This window comes from Rhipicephalus microplus, chromosome 7, assembly GCF_043290135.1.
Source record: "Rhipicephalus microplus isolate Deutch F79 chromosome 7, USDA_Rmic, whole genome shotgun sequence".
NCBI lineage: Eukaryota > Metazoa > Arthropoda > Arachnida > Ixodida > Ixodidae > Rhipicephalus > Rhipicephalus microplus.
In genome coordinates this window covers 131,992,670-132,015,776 of record NC_134706.1, presented here as the reverse complement: position 1 = coordinate 132,015,776, position 23,107 = coordinate 131,992,670, and the positions used below count along the sequence as shown (strand labels likewise).

The following is a 23,107-nucleotide window of genomic DNA, read 5'->3' as shown; positions in this document are numbered from 1 at the left end:
AAAGTGTTGTCACGCACCACGTGGGGTAGTAACAGTAAACGTCTTCTCTATCTGTATAAAACCCTCATTCGCACTCGCCTAGACTACGGAGCCGCTGTCTATCAGTCCGCCACGCCAACTGCCCTGAAGATGCTAGACACCATTCATCATCTTGAAATTCGTTTTTCTATGGGTGCTTCTTGCACGAGCCCCGTAGAAAGCCTTTACGCTGAATCGATTGAGTGGTCGTTTTACCTGCAAAGATCTTACATAGCTTTTGTGTATTTTCTGAAAACAAACTGCAAGAAGGAACACCCTGCACACCCTACAATAAACGATCTCTTCAGTTCAAAATTATTTGACAACCGTCCTTCCTTAAGGAAGCCCTACTCCGTGTAAGGAGCCTAGTTCAGGAAGTGGGCGTGCCATTCCCCGAACACCATCTGGCAGCCCCAGTGCAAATTTCTCACCGTGGCAGTGCCAACTCATAAAGTGTGACATTTCTTTTATGGAGGTTACTAAACATGCACCTACTGCACATACCTGCACACACTTCCTTGAAGTACAGCACAAATACACTTTCTCGAAATTTATTCACGGATGCCTTGACAACTTATAATTCTGTGTCGTAAGCAGCCGTTGGTCCATCTTTTTCGATTGTAGGTGTTCTGCACCCCAATACGAGAATATTTACTGCAGAGGCACACGCGATATTATCGGCCATCAAACATATCAAAGAAATGAAGTTGACAGAAGCTGTGATATAGACTGTTTCTCTAAGCTTAGTAAGAACCCTGAAAACCCTTAAAAACACACGAACCTTGTTCTTGCCTGTGTCCACTCACTTTTATGCACGATCTACGCACAGGAACAATATGTTGTAGTCTGCTGGGTGCCATAACACCACGAGATTCAAGGAAACGTGTTGGAGGATCGACTAGCTATTCCCGCCCACGAGAATGCCACCGCCATCTATAGCGACCCCTGCACTTGACCTCAAACCCTATCCCAAACAAAAGTTGAGAGATTGTTGGCAGTGGCTGTGGGGTACACCAACGCTGAACGAATTTCGCCTCGCCACGGCTCGGAAAAGGGCCGTCAGTAGAGGTTGCTGCTGCATTGGAGCATTAAAATAGCACCTGCTTCGTGACCCTTGGACACAAGGGCTATCGGTGAGGCCTTCGTGCTTATGCCATATACGTCATAAAAATTCAACGACCACTGCCATTGATCTGTGTTAGGAGCATTTCATGCCACCCTCATGACCCTAAATACATACATCATGTACCCGCCTGAAAGTGTAGAGTTTTATGCCCCTTTACAGGCACATAACAGCCTCATAGTTTGCATCTTTCACATGTCCTCACAAACCACATATGAACACTTTTTCATGTAATTTTTCCTGGTGATTTCGGCCAAGTGTGGCTTTTGCGTCAATAAAAACCCACATATCATCATGATACATAAAGAAGTTTCCCCGCAGCTCTTTCATCTCCCTGCTTGCAGGAGCGCCATACACCGCTCAGCCCCACAATACGGCGCATCATACCTGACCAGGTGTGCGAGATTTTTCAACGAGATCGGCGCCACCTCTCACCCCACACCTGACGCATGCAAAGGCCGCAGTGTGCCCGCAACCGCGGATGTATCGAGCGCTGTCTCCGCTGTCTGGTCGTGTGTACACCATCCCGCCTTGCAACCTCTAGTACATCGAGTCACCGATTCCTGGCGCACACCCGAAAACCCGCTCATCTGCATTTCATGTGGGCTACCCGGACATGTCAGACGCCAATGCCACCATAACTACTACATTTCTGAGATGACCTACGACATCTGGTTATGGACACGTTCCCGTATGATTCAGACCATCAGTTGTCACTTTCATGCCTAAACTTTCGATCAGCTCGTGACAACCGTTCTGCTTCTCCTAGCAGTCAACTGCTATCGCCGATGCGTCGACTCTGACCTTCAAGCGACTCAGAAAACTAACTAGCGCTGTTCGTAAGGCAAAAACTGTGTCACAGTCGCGAAGTACATGTATTCTTCCTTTACAACCAAATGTTATTGATGTTTCTTATTGAATGTGTATCTGTTCTTACTATAAATGATATGGGTGCCGCAATATCTGTCATCGCCCTAAAACTGTGCTGGTCAATTCGAAAAATGACGATCCTTTCTTCAGTTCGTTTCTTCGAACTGCCACGGCGCAGCCCGTCAAGCCTGTTGCGCAGCTTTGCAGGATGCGCTTCTTCTTCGTTACACATTTAAGTACAGTTGGAGACTGATATTCATGTTACCAGGCGAAATTGCGCTTGTGTAACTGTGTCGGGTGCAACCTATGCTATATCTCGTAAGTTCTTTTCAGCACTATCAATATTACAAAACCTCTTATCTTATAGAAAGGCCGATTAACCTCTACACAAGTATTCATCCGACTAGTCCCCTTGACATCTTTCCGGTGTCTGACCGCATGCGTAGAGTACAAGAGGTGCTTCTGCACATCCGCAGGATGATAGAGAACGAATGTGAAATCGTGGAGTTGCATTACGCGTACAGTGTAGCTAAAAAAGAAAAAAAAGATGGCCTCGTGGTTTTCATTGTGTTTACCATTTACTTCATTAAGGGGCCCTTAAACACTTTTTTTTGAGTAACTATGAAACCAATTCTGAAAAGCGTGTTACCTCATATATTAAATGCCCAAAAATTTAAGAATCTTTTCAGTATGAGTGGAGTTACAAAGATTTGTCACACGCTGCAATCACATTTTCTTTTTTCTAGTCCTGACGAAAGCACTGGCAGCTAAGCAAGCAGGGATGGAATGGCAAAACGAAACCGTCGCTCTCGCCTCGTGACCTTGAGCATTTTTTTCATTTTTTTCTTTTAGTACGCAGCTTTCTCAGTGCGATCGCGCGCGCACACATAGACATGCGACGGCCCCTCGCGGTGACCTCTGTAACAACCAAGTGTGCTATTTTCAAATCTGCGAATGGCTGATAGATGGGCTTACTGGGCCTAATTCTGTGATTTGTCGAGAGAAGAGTAAGCTATTTTTTGCTGACTTTGATCATTATTTGTGAATTTCAGACCGCGTGCTGCACTATAATATTCGGCTCGCGTGTCGTCGAGAGCCTCTATTACAAATCGGCAGCGTTTTTTGACCATAGTCATAAAGTGTTGCAGGGCCCCTTTATGCGGCAGTTCACCAAGACACATGAAAAAATTTACTTAGGCCCTGGAAGTTGTTGCGTGCGCAAGGAAAACTTTTGCACCACTAGATTTTTGAATTAGTTCATTGCAAGCCGAGGAAACCTTACGAAAGGACGTGAGCATTTGCCAATCGCCCAAAGTAGGCTTCGCAAGTCAAGTTCCTTCCCTGCCCTCTTCAGTATCAAATTAACTCGGAGCCGGAAGATAACACGGCACAGACACCTCAACAAGTCATGCTCATGTAAGGCTACAATCGCATGGCATATCCAAGCCAGGTCTGCACGCAACCCATGTTGTGTTGTTTGGTCTTTGTCTGTATTGGACTGCTTGTTTTTGGTGGATGCATCTCTCAATGCCCCCCATTTGATGAGGCTGGCATGGATCATGTATTTTTGCCATGATACACAGCGTCGCACCGTCTGTACAGCTCTAAGGGACGATGCACCAAAAACACGCCAAGCGTTGTGAATACTGGCATTGCCATGATGAGCGAATTGCGAAAACACTAATGCGAACAAAATGAAGGCAGCTTAGTCCCGCATCTCACTGAATACAAAGTTAAAGAGATAATGCGCATAGATTCCGAATGTATGTTTTGTTATTTTTGTCAACCTTCATGCTCCTATTGAGGCCGCAGACAGACAGACAAAGAAATTTATTCGGTCCTGAGAAACGCTGCTCCTTTAGAGCAACGTTGCCGGCCGCTCCCACGTAGGAACGGGGAGGCCTAGCCTCACCGCCGCATCGTGGGCTCTCTGGTCAGCCCGTAGTTGAAGGTAGCAACTCTAAACTTCGTAAGGCAGAGTCACAGTCTTCTCCTGTGAGCCGATCGGGCCCCGTAAAGAGGGGCACTGCCAGAGCATGTGTGCTAAGTCACAAACCTCCCCACAATCAGGACAAGTCAAAAGCCCCTGAGGAGACTATGCTGAGGAAAAATAGGCTTGAATAGGACCTGGTCTGGAGCATTCTTAATGTGATCGCTTGAGGTCTAGACGACTTGTTGTATGGAGGAGCGAATGACCTCCTACTCAACTGGTAGTGTTCAGCCACTTCTCTGAATGTAAGTAAAGCGTCCCTGAACATCTCACTGCCGACCTGTGGACCTACGTCCTCCCCAAAGCGGAGGTTTAGTGCGCGCGCCCGGGAGAAAGCATTGTCATTCAAGTTTACTTGAGAGTCCAGTAAGGGTTCGAGATGTGTAGGAAAGCAGGTAATGGTGTGTGGAGAAAGTGTCCTATTTTCACGTACTTTTCATACTTCAGTACAGACGGAACCAGAGGCGAAAGCCTTGACCGCTGACCTTGAGTCCGTGAAGATTTGCGATCTACTGTCATCCAAAAATGCAAGGGCTACAGCCAAATGTTCAGCTCTTGAGGGAGTTCAGTCCCTAACTGACACAGCATTGATAATAGAACCCTTATGATTGACGGAAATCTAGAAAACCTATCTGAGTGACCGTACTGAGCGGCATCGACAAAATACACTGAGTGAGGATCGTTAGTGATGCTCTTCAGAAGTGTGATGGCCCTAGCCCGGCGCCTTTCTACGTTGTGCTGAAGATGGACGTTTCGCGGAAACGGAGAGACCTAGATGGCAGTACTCTGTTCATACGGTAGTTGAAGACGGTGATCCTCTAGGAGTGCCAAACTGAGGCCTAGGATGGACAGAATCTTCCTACCAGCCGGCGTAGACGACGGGCGCATTAGCTGTGCACTACTCTGTTCATACGGTAGTTGAAGACGGTGATCCTCTAGGAGTGCCGAACTGAGGCCTAGGATGGACAGAATCTTCCTACCAGCCGGCGTAGACGACGGGCGCATTAGCTGTGCAGTCTCTTGGGCTTCAATGATCTCATCTAGGGTGTTATGAGCTCCTAGCTGCATAAGCCGTTCAGTGCTCGGTTGCATGGGGATGCCAAACACCCTCTTTACGCTTTTTCTGATCAGAGTTTTCAGCTTCTTTTCGAATCCACAACCAAGAGTGCATGGCAGCAACGTACGTTATGTGACTCATGACGAATGCATGAAAGAGCCTCAGTAGATTTTCCTCTCTGTGTCCCCCCCTTCTGATCAAACACCTATTAATCAAGCTGATCATGTTCTCGGTCTTGGTTGAAATCTTAGCGATGGTTTGTTCGTTATACCCGTGCGACTCTATAATCGTGCCCAGCACTCTAATAGCGTCCAATGTCGGAATGGGGGCCCCACTTCTTGTGGGAAGTACAATGTCTACCTCTGACAAAGGCTTCCAGTTTTTGACATGTCTCCTTTTCTATTCGGCCTGTATAAAAGCAGCTCCGATTTACTCGAGGAGCACCTCAGCCCTGTGCCAGCAAGGAACAGCTCAGTCTGATTGATGGCTTCCTGGAGTGCAGTCTCGACTTCCCTTCGCTACCTCCAGGACACCAGATAGTAATATCATCAGCGTAAAGCGTATGGCTGATGCCCTTTACGTTAGATAGCAGTGTGGACAACTTACATACAGCGTTGTTAAAAAGAAGCGGAGATATCACCGCTCCTTGCGGCGTGCATTTAGGGACTAGTGCTATGAGAGAGGACTTGAGGCCTCTGATATTGAACGTGGCCTTCTTGGATTCGAGAAAGGGGCTGACGTATCTGTGGAAAGCTTCACCTAGTCCAAGCTTCGAAATGAAGTTTAAGATGTGCGCGTGAGAGATGTTGTCAAACGGTTTTTCAAAATCAAGACCCAGGATGCCTCTTATGTCCCTTGTGTTCACGTCTATGATTTGATGTTTGAGCAGCTTCATTGTGTCCTGTGCAGAAACAGAATGATGACACCCAACCATGTTGTAAGGAAAAAGACCTTTCTTCTCAATGTACTTTGAAACACGGTTGTAAATGACGTGCTCTGCTACCTTGCCGACACAGGACGTTAGTGATATGGGTCTTAGATATGGGTCTTAGATATCGGTCTTAGTCCTTGTTCGAGATGCCACCTGACCCCGGAGCCGATCGTTCATTAGGTTTTGAAGAACTTCCCAAACGTTGCTGGTGGTAGGGGGCTCTCCGAGCTCAGTGCAAGGGGGTCCAGTGTAAGACAGATAGTCTGAACAGCTCGAGGAGCCAATGGGTAAATATCTGTTAGCCAAACCATCCAGTATAGCGTCTTCAGAATCAGACTGTCTGGCGGCATGTATCAGTTTAGCAATAGCCTGCCTTTGATTACTCTTGGAATTCGCCTCGTGCTAAAGTTGCTTTAGCAAATTCATTTCCATCTTATTCTCATTTGGCCATCAACAGAATTGCACACCTCATCCCACTGCTGCCTAGAGAGGGTCTGGCAGTGGTCCTCGATGGTTGGGTTAAGTTCTGCAATTTTCTTGTGGAGCCAACGATTGGGCCTCTGCCCCTTCCACCTATTGAGTAATGATTTCTTGGCCTCTAGGAGGTGCGCAACGAGGCTGACCATCCTATCCGTCTCCAGATGCGTGTGTATCTTTTTTGTCACCTCACCAACGTCTCCCATGAGCTGTTTGGCCCATTGATCCAGGCTGAAGTTTGAGTCTTTAGCTTGCGTGCGTTCTTTTCTAATATGCCGGAAGTAATTCCAATCAGTGAAACTAACCTCGCTTACGGGTTTGCCCTTTACACTAATATGGGTAGCTAAGACATTATTGTCACTACCCAGATGCACGTGCAAGTTGTGCCAAGTAGCAGATTCAACATTTTTAACAAAGGCGTGGTAATCCGGCGTGGTGATCTCGTGCAGGAGTTACCCATCCTGGTCGGAAATGCTGGACCCGTGGCCAGGGTTAGGTTCAAGTTCACCGCTGCTTGCCAGAAATCCTCGCCTTTACGGGATGACCACAGATAGCCCCAAGCCTGATGAAGAGCGTTGAAATCACCCGCCACCACAAGCGGAGAGATACCGGCGCTAGCGCAGCCCTACTCAAGAGCGCCGCAAACCTTCGTCTTGAGTCATTTGGCGAACTATAAATATGCAGGATGAAAACGCTACTCTTTGAATGACCCCGCGGAATAATTTCAACCAATGAGTGTTCTACTTCACTACTGTTCATAGAAAGATCATGCGAGATATAGGTGTATCCCTTAGATACGAGCGTGCAAATGTCCTGTCGCCCGTCTCCATAAAAAGTGTGAGATGTGTAACCCGGCAGAATGACAGAATCCGAAATCATCTCCTGAAGCAAAATGACGTGCGGCTTTCCAGAGTGAGAACAAATGAACTGCTGAAAAACTGCCTTCTTGCGGGTAACCCTCCAGCAGTTCTACTGCCAAATTCCGAATTCTTTAGGCGTACATGCCATGGTTAGGCTCAAAAGATATGCACCTGCGTTCGAGCGCGTTGTCTTACTTGTTGCACGCACAGAAGTTAGCGTCCAACGTATTGACCTTGGCATCCAGTGCACTGAACTTCTCCGCCAAGGTATCGATTTTAACATGAAGCAATGCGACTGTTTGGGTTATTGACTGGAACATGTCTCTGATCTCTGTTTTAAAACTATGCAGTTTCTCATCAAACGCGGGCCTCGTCAAAGCCCTCTTTTTGGCTGGACGAACAGTACACTGCAATTTCATGGGTGTTTCGATGGGCGTCTTCGCGCGTGTTTCTGCGGGCGTTTTCATAGGCGTTTCAACGGGCGTTTCGAGTCTAGTGTCTTGAAGAGGTTGTGGAGCTTCACTCTTAGCGGTATAAGCATTTTTAGGTGTGACTATCTTGACTCTAAGTTGTGCGATCGCCTCCTTTAGGGCAGCGTTCTCCTTTTGCAGCTGAATAATTCTATCATTATTCTGCTCTGGCAGTATGCCCCCCATTACCTGTTTCTGGGATCCTTTGACGCGATCAGCCCACTCGGTCGCCGTGGCAGCAAGCACCTGAATGCGGACGGCCTTGCCCCGTGATCGAGAACAGCTTCAGGACTGAGAACGGCTTGTGGATCGGGGACCGCTCCTGTATCGGGAGCACCGCTTCGAGCTCTTGGACTGGGACCTATTCTTGTTGGCCGGTTCAGACAGCTCAAGTATCGTTTCGAAGTTTTTGTCAAAGTCGCGTCTCTCTCTTTTCTGACGATGCAAGGTATCTCGAATCTTTGTGTACAGGTTCTGTCGGCCATTCGATGAGGCCCTCCACAGAAGGCGCACTTCAGTGAGCAAATGTGCTGGTTGCCAGGGAAGGTCATTCCGCAACGTCGACAGATATTATTTCCTGGAGTGGGGCACACGTTGGCTTTGTGGCCAAGTCTACCACAGCTATAGCAGATATCCTTCTGACGTCGGTAGAGGGTGCACTTGACTATGCTGGGACCACACATGACGTGATGTGGGAATTGAAATCCTTCAAAGAGGATAACGACTGTGGTAGAATTCTTGATTCGCCGCACTTCAAGAACAGTGGCATTCCTCGGCTGAATAAGAAGTCCTCTGAGCTTTTCGTCGTCAATTTCTATATCGATGTTTCTGATGATGCCCTTGCATGTGTTGTCGGGCGCAGCAATGTAAGAGCTAACCTTGTATCCTGCGTCATTAACGGTGATAGCCTCTAGACTTGCATAGGCCTTGGCGTTGGCTTGCGATGGCGTACTAATCAGAGCAATGTTCTGCATAGCGTTAAGACAAATGATGTCTTCTGTGATATCCGCAGAAGAGAGACGCGCCACTGCCGTGAGGGCTTGAAAAATCCGGACGTTACTGGTATTCTTAACGTTCAGGCCTCCCCGAGGCCTAACAATGATTCGAAAATGCTCCCTTGGTAGATGAGGCAGCCTTGACGCGTTTGCGAGGCGTTTCTTCACGTTGGCGGGAGATTGGGTGCCAGCGTTCTTGCCGTATGGTGGGCCGTGAACTTCAGTGCCCGCCAAGGAGGCTTTAGTTGACTTACGCCTAGAAAGCGCCATTGTCCACCCAAAACAATGAAATTCTTCGGAAGAAATGCGCTCCGCTTGCACAGTGACTTGTATAACCATCTTGATAGCTCAAACGCGCTGAGCCTAGCGTTAAGCTTAGCTAAGCCTAACCTTAGGCCTAGCAACACACGGCGTGGTCGAGCAAGAAAGTCCTTCAAACATGGTAAAAGTTCTACCCACCGTGACAAAATTGTTTCCACGTGGTCCTCAAGATTTCAGGCGTCGACAAGAACAAAAGGCATCAAACACATAGCTAACTTTCGCAGAAAAAAAATGTAAACAAGCAGAAGCCGATGTTTAGACGATGGATGGATGAATGGATGGATATGGCTGTACCCTTTAGATCGGGCGGTGGCTAGCGCCACCAAGCCGTAATACTTAATGAACCGAAAACTATATTAATTTTTTTTCCCTTAAAAAGTGAGTTTGAGGATTCCTACTTTGCAGTGAAGAGTTTAATTTTCACTCGTGCCTTGACTTTAGCCACCAATCAGATAACCTCCTTCTAGTTAAGTCTACTTGCCTAAAGTATATTTTGCCCTCGCGGTCCCAAAATCCCAGTCTTTGAAAAACTCTGCGCCATCATCCCTAACTATAGGGTGAAGCCCTTTACAGAACATTATCAAGTGTTCGGCAGTTTCTTCTTCCTCTCCACACGCACTGCATACTGTGTCTACCCCTTCGTATTTGGCCCGATATGTCTTGGTTCGCAGTACTCCTGTCCTTGCCTCAAACAGTAGAGAACTACCCCGAGTATTATCATCCTGCTTAAAAGTTCGATAGATCTTTTGTGCGGACTTCTTAATCATGCCCATTTTCCACATGTGAGTCTCCGTTTCCTTCACTTTCTTCTTAACCGATAGTTATTTTTGGTTTGGCCACCTGCTGTTTTCTAAGTATTTACCAGTCAACTTACTGGTTCGCTTCCTCCATTTCGTATCGACATTCTTCATGTACAAGTAGCTGAAAACCTTCCTAGCCCAACGCTCCTTCTTCATTTCTCTCAATCGCTTCTCAAATTTTATCTTGCTGCTAGCTTCTCTGCCCTCAAATGATGTCCATCCCATATCACCTTGTACTCCCTGATTTGGTGTATTCCCGTGAGCTCCTAAAGCAAGCCTACCTATTCCACGTTGCTTAATTTCTAATCTTGCTTGAACTTCTGATCTCATGCACAAAACCGCATTGCCGAACGTCAGCCCAGGAACCATGACACCTTTCCATATTCCTCTCACAATCTCATACCTAGTGTAATTCCACATTGCCCTGTTTTTCATCACCACTGAATACCTGTTACCTTTAGTCGTCACGTATATTTCGTGTTCCCTTAGGTACTCGGCCCCATTGCTTGTTCATACGCCCAGATATTTGTATTTATCTGTTATCTTTAGCGTGGTCTCGTGTATTCTAAGCTCACTACCTTCATTATTACTAAAAATCATGCCTGCGGATTTTTTCTTTCTGAAGCTGAAATCTAACATATCTCCCTCATAAATACAGATGTCCATCAATCTCTGCAAATCTTTCTTGTTGTCGGCCATTAGCACTATATTATCGCGTACATCAATGCTGGTAGTGCCTGTTCAATGAGATGTCCTTGTTTGACGAAAAAGAGGTTGAAGACAGTCCACTTCTCTCTAACCTGGCCTCTAATGCTTGTAGGGACATCATGAATAACAAGGGTGACAAAGGACACCACTGCCGAAAGCACTGTTTTACCTCTGTAGGCTTGGATACCTGTTTTTCCCACATTATAACAGCCTTGTTACCTTTATAGATATCCTTTAAAAATTAGTGACTCAATCTTTCACACGTAGTGTGTCCAGTATTCCCTACATGTCTTCTTGAGCCACGCTATAGTATGCTCCCTTGATATCCAAAAATGCTAGCCACAGGGGCCTGTGTTCCTTTTCTGCTATTTCGATGCACTGCGTCAGTGAGAACAAATTGTCTTCCAACCTCCTGTCTTTCCTAAAATCATTCTGCAGTTCTCCTAGCACCCCTCACCTTCTCTCGATGCCTGCAGTTTTTTCTTTAAAATCTTCACCGCCAGCCTGTAGACCACTGATGCCACTGTTAGTTGTTTATGTCAGCTTTATTCTCTTTCGTTCATAGATCATGCTCATCCTGCTAAGTTTCTATCTATCGGGGACTTTCCCATCGATTATTATTTAGCTCACTGCGGCTCTCAAAGCCTGCTTAGACTTCGGACCTAATGTCTTTATCAGCCTAATTGGAATGCCATCTGGGCCTGTTGATGTACTACTAGGAACCCTTTTTTCAACCCTTTCCCACTGTCGTTGTGAAAATGGAGCCATTGCGCCACTTGATTCATCCTTGTCTATTGTGGTGCATAAAGTACTTCTTTGTTGAAATTTTTTTGTCACCCTTGTTCTTATATATTCAATAGCTTCGTCCCCTTCTAGCCTGGCACCTTGGGCTGTAGTTATAAACCTCTGCTCTAGGCTCGTCTCATTTCTTAGGGAGTTTAGATGGTTTCAAAATTTCGCAGCTGCCTTTCTATCTTTTTTATGTACTTCTGCCAGCCACTGAGCCCCCTTTCTTATAATCTTTTCATTGATCAGAAAGGATGCAGCCCTTCTACAGCTCAGAAATGTTTCCCATTTTTTTCAACATCATCTGTCGGTTCACCCAGCTGCTTAGCATGTCTGTGTTCCCTAGAGGCTTCCTTACGTTTTGCTATGGCTCTCTTAACTTCCTCATCCCATCAACTTTTGGGTTTGTGTCTTCTTTTCCGGGGTGACTTGTTACGCGTCTTAGCAAGCTCTAGCTCAAAGAGTCTAATTAGATTCGTGTATGTCCACACTGTCTTATTATCCTCCGTGATTACTTTCTCAATTCTCAATTCGAAAGACGACCGCATGAATCGGCGCCCCCTAGTTTCTCCCCTGTTGAGGCGAACTATTGCACAAACTAAACACATAGATTCGAATGATTTTCGACGTGTCACGCACTACTTTGACGTACGCAGGATTATTTATTGTTGTATATGTCACTTCCACCATGTCGAGTAGCGATTCCGTGAGATGGTAAAGTGGCTTCACACTGACATTTCACGTCTTTTTAGGGCGCCTAGCATTGCAAATCTTGGCAGATCACATTGTGAGTGCGGAGTGGCCTGCTCGCCTGCTCGATTCTTTAGCCTGCTCGATTTTTTAAAGCCTGTTCTATCGGGCAACATTTCAGGTCAGTATGGGAGTGAATTTTTACATCAACTAAGAAAAAATAAAATGTCAGGAGCCATACCATGCAAAGTATCTTCATTTCATTACCTTCGAAGCACACAATATTGATCACAGTACACAAACATTCACACAATGTTCACGCAATGTCACAACACTCAAACTCACCACAGCTTGCCACTCGCTTCACAACTACGCTTCACTCAGCGGGGACATATAGCCACCATATTCTCACCTCCCATGTAGCTCTGGAGTGACCCTTTGAAATGCGAAGCATTTCTTAGCGAGCTTCGGCGACATTGAGCATATCTATCTATCTATCTATCTATCTATCTATCTATCTATCTATCTATCTATCTATCTATCTATCTATCTATCTATCTATCTATCTATCTATCTATCTATCTATCTATCTATCTATCTATCTATCTATCTATCTATCTATCTATCTATCTATCTATCTATCTATCTATCTATCTATCTATCTATCTATCTATCTATCTATCTATCTATCTATCTATCTATCTATCTATCTATCTATCTATCTATCTATCTATCTATCTATCTATCTATCTATCTATCTATCTATCTATCTATCTATCTATCTATCTATCTATCTATCTATCTATCTATCTATCTATCTATCTATCTATCTATCTATCTATCTATCTATCTATCTATCTATCTATCTATCTAGCCGCCTACGACATTTAGCTCTCCTGGACGTTGCAATAATGGTATTGGTACCAAACTTGGTATGGCAAAACATGATTCTATGCAGAACATATCTGATTACTCATAGCATGAAAATCATGACATGTGTGACATGAATGTCACGATTTGCATATTATAATCCTGCAGCTCTTGCGGTAGTTTCGTTCACATGGCATGTTGCGAAACTCGTTTATTATAGCGTGATTGCATGAACATAAGTGACAGACCCTAACATAAAATTATGATATGTATGTCATGTAACAATATGCCTCCATGCCACACTCTTAATGCTCTCGCGGCCGTTTCGCTAGAGTCACATATACCAAATTTGGTATGACAATACAGGAATGGATGACTAAGGTATGTGACTGGTACAAACATTATAATCATGAGAAGCGTGTCATGTAAAAACATGACTACATGCCACGCTTCATGATGCACTGGGGGCCCTTTCGCTGGCTTAACTAATACCAAGTTTGGTATTATGGGATGTGAATGGATCAAGAAGGTATGATACTGGTGCAAGCATAATGAACATGAGATGCGTGTCATGTAACAACATTACTACATGCTACGCTCATGATGCACTGGCAGCTGTTTTCATAGCTTTAAATGTACAAAACTCGGTATTACGCGACTCGAACGGATGACATACGTATATGAGACATCTAAGCATGATAATCATGACATGCGTGTCATGTAACAACATGACTACATGCCACACTGATAATGCGCTCGCGGGCGTTTCACTAGCTTCACATATGCGAAGTTTGGTATTACGTGACGCCAAGGGATGACGAAGGTATGTGACTGGTGCAAATATGATACTCATGAGATCCGTGCCATGTGAGGACATGACTACATGCCACAGTCAAGGCGCCAATACATTTGGACGTGACGCGGGGTGCGTGCACGCCGGCGTTCATTTCGTTGCGTCATGCCAGCGTCGCCACGCGAAGCGCCGGTTCTGCCATATACTCATAGGTCGGCACTTTGAAGGACTACTCACTCATACTCACTCACCACAATTTTTTCAGCCTTCACCCTCACTCACGTTCATACTCACGCCTACTCGCACTGATAAGTACTCACTAACGTTCATACTCCCTCCTTGTCACACTCAGAGTACTCACTCACGTTCATACTCACTCCTTCTCACACTCAAAGTACTCACTCACGTTTATATTCACGCCTACTCACACTCACTACTACTCACTCACGTTCATACTCACTCCTTCTCGTACTCGAAGTACTCACTCACGTTCATACTGACGTCTACTTCCACTCATAAGCCCTCACTCACGTTCATACTCACGCCTACTCGAACTCATGAGTACTCACTAACGTTCATACTCCCTCCATGTCACACTCAGAGTACTCACTCACGTTCATACTCCCCCCTTCTCACACTCAAAGTACTCACTCACGTTCATACTCACTCCTACTCACACTCATGAGTACTCACTCACGTTCAAACTCACTTCTAGTCACACTGAAAGTACTCATTCACGTTCATACTCGCTCTTACTCATACTCATGAGTACTTACGTTCACGCTCACTTATACTCATACTCAGAGTACTCACTCACGTTCATACTCACTCCTACTCACACTCATGAGTACTCACTTACGTTCAAACTTACGCCAACTCACACTCTAGGCCCTCACTCACGTTCATACTCACGACTACTCAAATTGATGAGTACTCACTCATTTCATAATCACGACTACTCAAACTTGTGAGTACTCACTAACGTTCACACTCACTCAAGCTAGCACTCATAGGCCCTCACTCACGTTCATACTCAGGACTGCTCACACTGATGAGTACTCACTCATGTTCACACTCACGCCTACTCACAGTCACTCACGTTCATACTTACGCCTACTCACACTCATTGTTCATGGCTCACGTTCATATTCACGACTACTCGCACTCTTAGAGAGAGAAACACGGAGTTCTGGGCGAGTTGGTAATTCATATTAACTGAGGTGCGCGAAAAATTGAAGTACAAAAAGAAGACACCTCGAGACAGAGCACCGTGTCCTGGTGTCTCCTTTTTGTACTTTAATTACTTTAATTTTTCGTGCACCTCAATTAAGACTCATAGTTACTCACTCACCTTCATACTCGCACCTGCTCACGATCATATGCCCTCACTCACCTCCGCACTCACATAAGAATTCACTTTCATACTTACGCCTACCCATACTCAGGCGCACTCACCCACGTACTTTTACATTCACATACTCATCATCATCACAGCAGGACAAAGGCCTTTCGCTGTTCCGTCAGTCAGTTCGGTCCTTTGCTTGCTGTTGTCCCTTCATACCCGCAAACTTTCTAATCTTATCGGCCCACCAAACTTTGTCTCCCCTTTTCCCGCTTTCCTTTTCTTGAAATCTACAAAATAACCGAAAGAAAACGAAAGTAATTAACAACAACATCGAAAGAAAACAGCGCTTCGAGATAGGTGGCAGTTCACTTGAAGTTGGAAAAGGTATATACGTCTACTTAGAACAGGTAGCACCTGCGGAGCCGAGCCACAAGACTGATGCAACTAGAAGAATAAGAGTGTGGTGGAGAAGATTCGGCAAGCATTCTCAGCTCATGGCTGGTAGATTGTCAATATCCTCTCAAAACGAAGGTATTTAACCGCTGCATCTTACTGGTATTTATCTACTGGGCAGAAACTTGGAGGCTTACAAAAAGGGTTCAGCTTAAATTGTGGACGAAGCAGAGAGCGATGGAAAGGAAAATAGTAGTTATAGCCTTAAGAGTCAAGAAGAGAGCAGAGTGGATCACAAAAACCGGGGTTAAGGGTATCATAGTTGAAATCAAGAAGAAGAAATGGCCATGGGCCAAGCATGTAGCGCGTAGGCAGGATAACAGCTGGTCATTAAGCATAACTGACCAGATTTTCAGAGAAAGCAAACGGGTTAGGGGGAGACAGCAAGTTAGGCGGGCAGATGAGATTAGGAAGTTCGCGGGTACATTATGGCAGCAGCAAGCACAGAACCGAATTGAGTGGCGGATCGTGGGAGAGGCCTTTGTCCTGCAGTGGAAGTTGGCCGATGATGAATATAGCATTGAGGTAGCGTTACGTTTACTCAGGTTACTCAAGAAACAATCGAGTTGAACAATTGTCGCTTTCTTTTAGGGTCGGTAGGCTCCACAAACAGGCAATGACTCAGCGCAATTACGATGCACCTGCACATTCATTTGTGTGCCATGATGCGTAGGAGATCCTGAGACACCGTTTAGATTCTCAGTAATGTGTTACAAGCACTCAAAACGCGCTTTCGTAGGCTACGACGCACGCGCGCGAATTAGAGACGCTCTCGACAGCTGCAGTATACTACACGGCCGCCGCTATGATTATCCGCCAGAACCCAAGATTTTGCCATGCCATCCTGCTCGGCCGCTTCTTTCGTTCCTCTGCCCTTAGCCCCTTCTGACTGCACTAGTGGGACAGGCGGGCGCCGGGGCCTCGCCGTCACGTTGGCGCCGTGGCCATGCGGGCCGCCCGGCCACTGGTAGGGGTTCTGTGGCCCGGCGCGACCGTCGAGACGGCGCCTCCCCTCTCTACCTCGCCTTCAGATGGAATGCGTTGCGTACGGCAGTTTTGCATTCGAGAAATTGTGCGCATATTCGGAGATGTTTTCCTTCCTCTGTAGGTCGCACTCACGCGGAGACTTCGTTGTCTCCGTGCCCGCACTGACGATTGCAGGGGTTCTTATTTATGGATCTACAGACGCGGTTAACGTTCATTGGCAGTGTGCGTACGCAGGGTTATCGCGGACAGCCGAATGAAACGGTAATTAACGAGTTGCGTTATGTGTGTTTTTGTACTAGCCCGCGTTATGTGAATGATAGAATAAATTATCAAGGGTGATTGGGCGCTTATTGCACATTGTGTCTGCACTGTTGAAGGCATAATAAGCCGCCGAAAAGTGAAGCGAGCGTAGCGATTGAAACGGCGATGCGAACATGGTCCGATTACGCTATCGCATACTATACTATTGACGGCGAAGCTCAACCGTCCTCCAAGCTTTCCTTTTTTTTTTCTTAATGGGGCACTGAGAAGGCGAAGTTTGCACACAACTTCGCTCTTGAGAGGTCATGAGATCACTTAAGGTTTTCGTTCAAGGCAACCTTCACTTGAGGGATAACGCAAAGATAGAAACTGCAAAATCGCTGCGCACAATGTGCGTAGCGCACACAATGTGCTTTCTCTCGCGGGCCATTTCAGCGTTGTTTTATTTTGTCGCTAGCGCAGTGCATTCCCTTTTTCTGAACCGGCTCGCGCGGCGATTTTCATTAAAGGGCTTCTCAAGACCTTGTTGTTTTACATGTATTATCAGCGCGTTGCGTAGACTGAAGGCGCAAGAGGTAAGTGCAGCAAGAATGGCAGCTATAGGGACAGGCAGTTCAAAGTTATTCAGCCTAGAAAATTGAAATTACAATAAAATGGACGGCTACCCTCAACTCGAGTTTTGCGCAATCACCTCGCCCCCCCCCCCCCATCTGATGTAAGATGGCTCCCCATGTTTCCAAACTAACTGAAGGCTTTTACGTACAGGAAGCTTGCATGCCATAGTGCCCGGTATTTTCAACGTATTGAGGACGCCGTTGCGATGGTTACAAATATTTATCACACTCATAGTAACTCACTCATGTTCCTACTCGTTGCTACTCACACTCACAGCAACTCACCTTCGCAGTCAAGTCTACTCACACTCATGAGTACTCACCCACGTTCGTACTTACTTCTATTCACATTCTTGAGCTCTCACTCACTCCTAATCACACTCATGAATACTCACTCACGTTCATACTAACGAATACTCACACTCATCAGTACTCACTCATGTTACTCACTCATCAGTACTCACTCAGTACTCACTCATCAGTACTCACTCACACTCATGAGTACCCACTAACGGTCATACTTTCTCCTTCTCACACTCAGAGTAGTCACTCACGTTCATACTCACTCCTACTCAAGCTCACAAGCTCTCACTCATTCCTACTCACACTAATGAATACTCACTCACGTTCATACTTACGGATACTCACAGTGATGAGTACTCACTCACGTTCAAATTCACATCTACTCACACTCATGAGTACTCACTCACGTTCATACTCACTCATACTCACACTCAAAGTCCTCACTAATGTTCATACTCAGACTTACTCACACTCACAATACTCACTCACGTTCATACTAAATTCTACTCACGCTCAGAGTACTCACTCACATTCATACTCACTTATACTCACACTCAGAGTAGTCACTCATGTTCATACTCACTCCTATTCACACTCAGAATACTCATTCCCATTCATACTCACTCCTACTCACTCTCATGAGCACGCACTCAAGTTGATACTCACTTTTACTCACACTGAAAGTACTCATTCACGTCCATTCTCACTCTTACTTATACTCATGAGTACTCACTTACGTTCTACTCACTCCTACTCATACTCATCAGTACTCACTCATACTCATACTCACCATGTTCAAATGAGTATGAATAAGTGTGAGTGAGTGTACTCATGAGTGAGTAAGCCGAGCTATGCATATAATCGAAGGTGCGCGCCGCGTTGCGTTGCTTTGACGCATACGCGTTTGAGCGCGTCAGGCATCCCTCCATTATGAAAAGAGGAAGCGCATGGGCGCATAATGCAGCATGTCGCATTTCACGCCAGTTGCCGTCGGGCCGCGCCGACTAACGCTGGTCGTGCCTGGCGTCAGGCTATAAAGTGCTCGCGTTTTGCTAACGTTGCGTCGCTGTGCCCAGCGTGCGCGCGTGTCAACGCTACATTGAAGTATATTGGGCCTTTCATGATGTGCTCATGGCCATTTTGCTAGCTCCATATATACAAAATTAAGTGTTACGTGACGTCAATGGATGACGAAATGAATGACTGATGCAAACATGATAATCCTGACATGCGTGTCCTGTAAGAACAAGACAATATACAACGCTCATAGCGTGCTAGCGGCCGTTTCCCCAGCTCGACATACACAAAATTTGGTATCACGTGACGTGAATAGACGACAATGGTAAAATACAAGTAAAAACGTGATAATTATCACACGGAGGTCTTGTACGGCATCATTTACCTCTGCCTCGTACGTTGTACTGCTTTCAAACAGACATATCAACATTTCTCATTCGTGCTTCGAATATTATCGATTCCCACTGTACGTGGAATCTGCCAACACTTTTTTGCCAGTATTTAAGCCATAAACATGTACTGTGCAGGTATGAAGTTGCGGTGGCCTAATGTATGCACTTCAGCACACATGCCTTTTATCCTAAGCCTGCCTAATATTTAATTATTTTTTAAGTAAAGCGAAGAATTTTATCAGTTGGTGCTCTGTCGTGCAGGCTGAATTTGCATTAGCAGTACTCTATGTGAATCTGTGAAATGCACTGAGCCGTACACGAAGTTCGAGTGGCCTTGGATGAAGACATCAACGACGCACATTCAGCAGCTCCAGCGATGAACCGAGGTACACCGTCGCTCCAGCGTTCGACGACTAGGCCTTACTCACGAGTACGGCACGGTGATTCGATGAATGCCAGCTGGCGATCACAAAACGCTTGCTGATGTTCCGTTTTCATCTCGCTATTTTTCCGATGCACAGACATGGGTGTCCGCTGACCACGCAGTTTAAACTACGGAGCGATAGACGTAAACGAACGAGACGGTTCACAGTCACGTTTCCTGTTGCTCGTATTCATTGCATGGCCATGCATGCCTTACGCCATTTCTCTGTGTCTCCGCTTTGTTCAGCGCTCGCTTTCGAGTTGGTCATTTGACAGCTGCAATCGCAAGGCACCGAAGGCTGTTATTCATTCAAGCATCGTTTATTTTTTGTGCAACATATTCTTTGCCTCACAAGTGGTCGGTGCTAGCTCGTAGAGCTCGTCACGGTGGCCGGTGCGCATTGCTAGCTGGCTACGATGCCGGCTTGATACCGACGGCATAGTGAGTCCTTCTTACCGCTTAGATGTAGTAGCTGTTGAAATACCGGTGACACTCAGAAAAGCCACCATCGGCGGAGATGGAGCGAGCGCATCGCCGGCGGAACTCTCACACCAGTTGCCGGCGAGCCTGCCATGGTCGAGCGAAACCTACTTCGGATCGCTTCGAAGCTCTAGTCGGTGAAACATTAGTAGCAATCGCTGACGATCGTAATAGGTTACTTTTGTTACCATTAAATTATTCTTCAAAATATTTTGAAACTAAACCTTTGAAGTGCTGCTTTCGCGGCGTCTCGTTCAGGAATCGGACCGATGTCCAGCGGGGTTGGACGGTGTGAAATATCTTAAAATGTTCACAGTAAACACCAACCGCTGGTTGCGAATCTTCGCTGCACTGATAATTTCGTTGCCTGTCCACAGATGCTCACACAGTCAGCCACAAAAAGCACTGGTGTGTCATACCAACGAGCAAACCGATGCCCGTACATACTCACACACATGCACGCACGCGATTTTCGCTTACAGCGTGTATCATATCACCTTGAAATTATTTTTGCAACTCTATGTAACCAAATGAAAATAGATGTAACGCTACGCTCATGTTTATCATAAAGGTATTGCAATCATCGGTGAACCTCTTCACTGAGTCACCGTCATGAGCCATGGTGCTTTTGTAAATATAGGTGATGAACCACTCTTGTTTTTTTTCGGCTTGGACTACATGTTTTCGGCACGCAATGTATAATAAATAACTAAATAACTCAATAGTACTATTTAAAACGCCTCTTTTGCCACGGATTGAAGCTGGACTTATTTACTTTCCTTGCAGGTGGCGCACCAATACATATACAGTCAAATGTAACTTGCAGAGAAGGACAGAAACGCAGTGGCTACTATCAATATACTGGATTCAGCGGTGTTGTTTGTGGTAAGTCTTTTCATAAGGAATAAGTTGATTTTACAGGGTGCGGATCACAATGAAAGTCGTGCATAGAAATTCATCTTCTCAAGTACAAAAAGTCACAAATTCACCGCAAGGACGAAGCAATGAATGTGATAGCAACGCATTGAGATGTCAAGCGAGGACAGTAGCACATCGAAACTTAGAACACGTTGCCCCACACAAATGACGCACAAAAAGAACACACAGCTTACGGGGGCGTATATCAACAACGCTCACAGCTCGACGTTCCAAGTGCTTCGCAAACACAAATGACGCAAGAAACATACGCGCAGGTGTACGCAGAATGAGCACGAAGAAGCATGTGTCACAGCTGTTACTTAACTGTGTTTGAACAGCGGGCTTTTTTTGCCTATAGGACCCCTGCGGCGAGGGAAGTGACCTTTGCATGTTTTGTAACCCACACTCGATCTTGCCAGCAAAAGCATACGGCGTGCGAAATTCTCTAGCCAGATGATAAGTGCACGAACGCAATGCAAGGGCGCCTACACTTTAAGGTAAAGGGGTGTTAAAAGGGTGTGTGGTTCATCCTTTTGGGTACTAATGGGTCTGCCGACCGTAGTAATTCCTTTAGGAACAAACGGCATCAGGTCTAACAGCTAGTCTCCACAGGCGAGCTCAAGGGACTAACATTTAGTCCTCACATTTTACACCTTAGTGAGTAACCGTTAGACCCACGTTTTACCTCGAAGGACTACGACTTATTCCTCACATTTGGACTTTATAGGGCAACTGTTAATCCCCACATTTACACTTTACCGGGCAACCATTAGTCCTTACAGTGGCCCCTCGCCGGACGAACGGTTGATCCGCTCAAATACTCCCATTGATGAACTATATAAACCCAGTTCAAATATTATTTTTTGATTATTTTCCGTCAGGCCCAACATTTTTTTCGCCTGTTTTTCTGTGTAGAGAGCAACAAAGAGTGCAGAAAAAACATGCGAAAAAGTAGTTAGCCACCTCAGTGTAACTGCTTTCGCAGTCACGGCAACAACGAAAGGCAAAGGTGAGAGACAGAAATGTTTTATTTTTCTACGAACACATGAAGTTTCTCCTTTCTTTTAAGTGAATTCGTGGCGAAGCGTACAAATCCAGTCTCGTCGTCACATCTTGTTCACTCCTTGTGGAGCTCCTCCGACAGAAGCGATAGATGACCGGTGTTGCACACGCCAGCGCAGGCAGCCTTCTGCCTGTTGTGTTCCCACGGCTGTAAAAATAGTTAGACATACGTGACAGAAAATGAACATGCACGCATTTGACAGGTACGTGCAAGTTAATACAAAAACATGCGTGTAAAATATGACACACAAATAACGTTACCGTTACATCTCGTACAGTCCTTCTGAAGCCATTCTGACGAAAGAGATGGATGACAGGCATCGCAGACGCTAGCGCACACAGCCTTCAGCATAGTCTGTGCCCATGGCTGCACAGTTAGTATGTAAAATAGTCAGTCACACGTCGCAGAGGATGAATAAGAATGCATATGAGGTGAAATGAACATACGTGAGATATGACCTGCTCATAATTTCACCGTGATGTCACACATCGTCAAAGACTCATTTCAATCCCCGTAGCGCAACAGCTTAGGAGCGGCGGCCACAGCCACAGCTCCACGAACCACCGTGCCGCCAACAAGTCGGAGAGTTCTAAGCGAGCGACATCGTTCAGCTCGAGCAAGCGAACTTGAGACCTAACACGGTGCTGCACGCGGAGTGTCGGCCGTCAGCAAACTTCGAACAGTAGAGCGATCGTACGCTTGGCCGCCGCCAAGAACAGCGCCGAGCTGGTTTGGAGCTAGCGCCGAAGAAATCGACGGTAATTCAGCCCTTTTCCACAAACTCGAGTGAGCGCAGTGCGCAAACGCGAGTCCGCCGCCGCGGCCAACGGACGGCGCCGATCTCCTTGTGACTGACTGACGGGGAAGCCTACTCTAATGGGAACTAATTTTCACCACGTTCATATGCTAGCGAAAGCCCCGCCAGCCCGTGCTGGTACACTTACAGTGCGCGACATACTACAACCGTGTTTGTTACGAGAATCCGCAACGTTTTTTCAACGACTCCAACACAGCGACGAGGTCTCATCCCCATATCGTCAGCCCGGAGCTCATCGCGGCGGCAAAGACAGGCGAGAACTCGATCAGCGAGC

General features: G+C 46.1%; 1 protein-coding gene across 1 annotated transcript in view; it reads left to right on the top strand.

The window, feature by feature from the left end:
* LOC142767078 (uncharacterized) overlaps positions 1-23,107 on the top strand; it is a 220,727-nt gene that overhangs the window by 72,143 nt on the left and 125,477 nt on the right. The window contains exon 3 of the mRNA XM_075868298.1: positions 20,822-20,920. Within this exon, the coding sequence (XP_075724413.1) occupies positions 20,822-20,920 (99 nt within the window). The remainder of the gene's footprint in view (positions 1-20,821; positions 20,921-23,107) is intronic.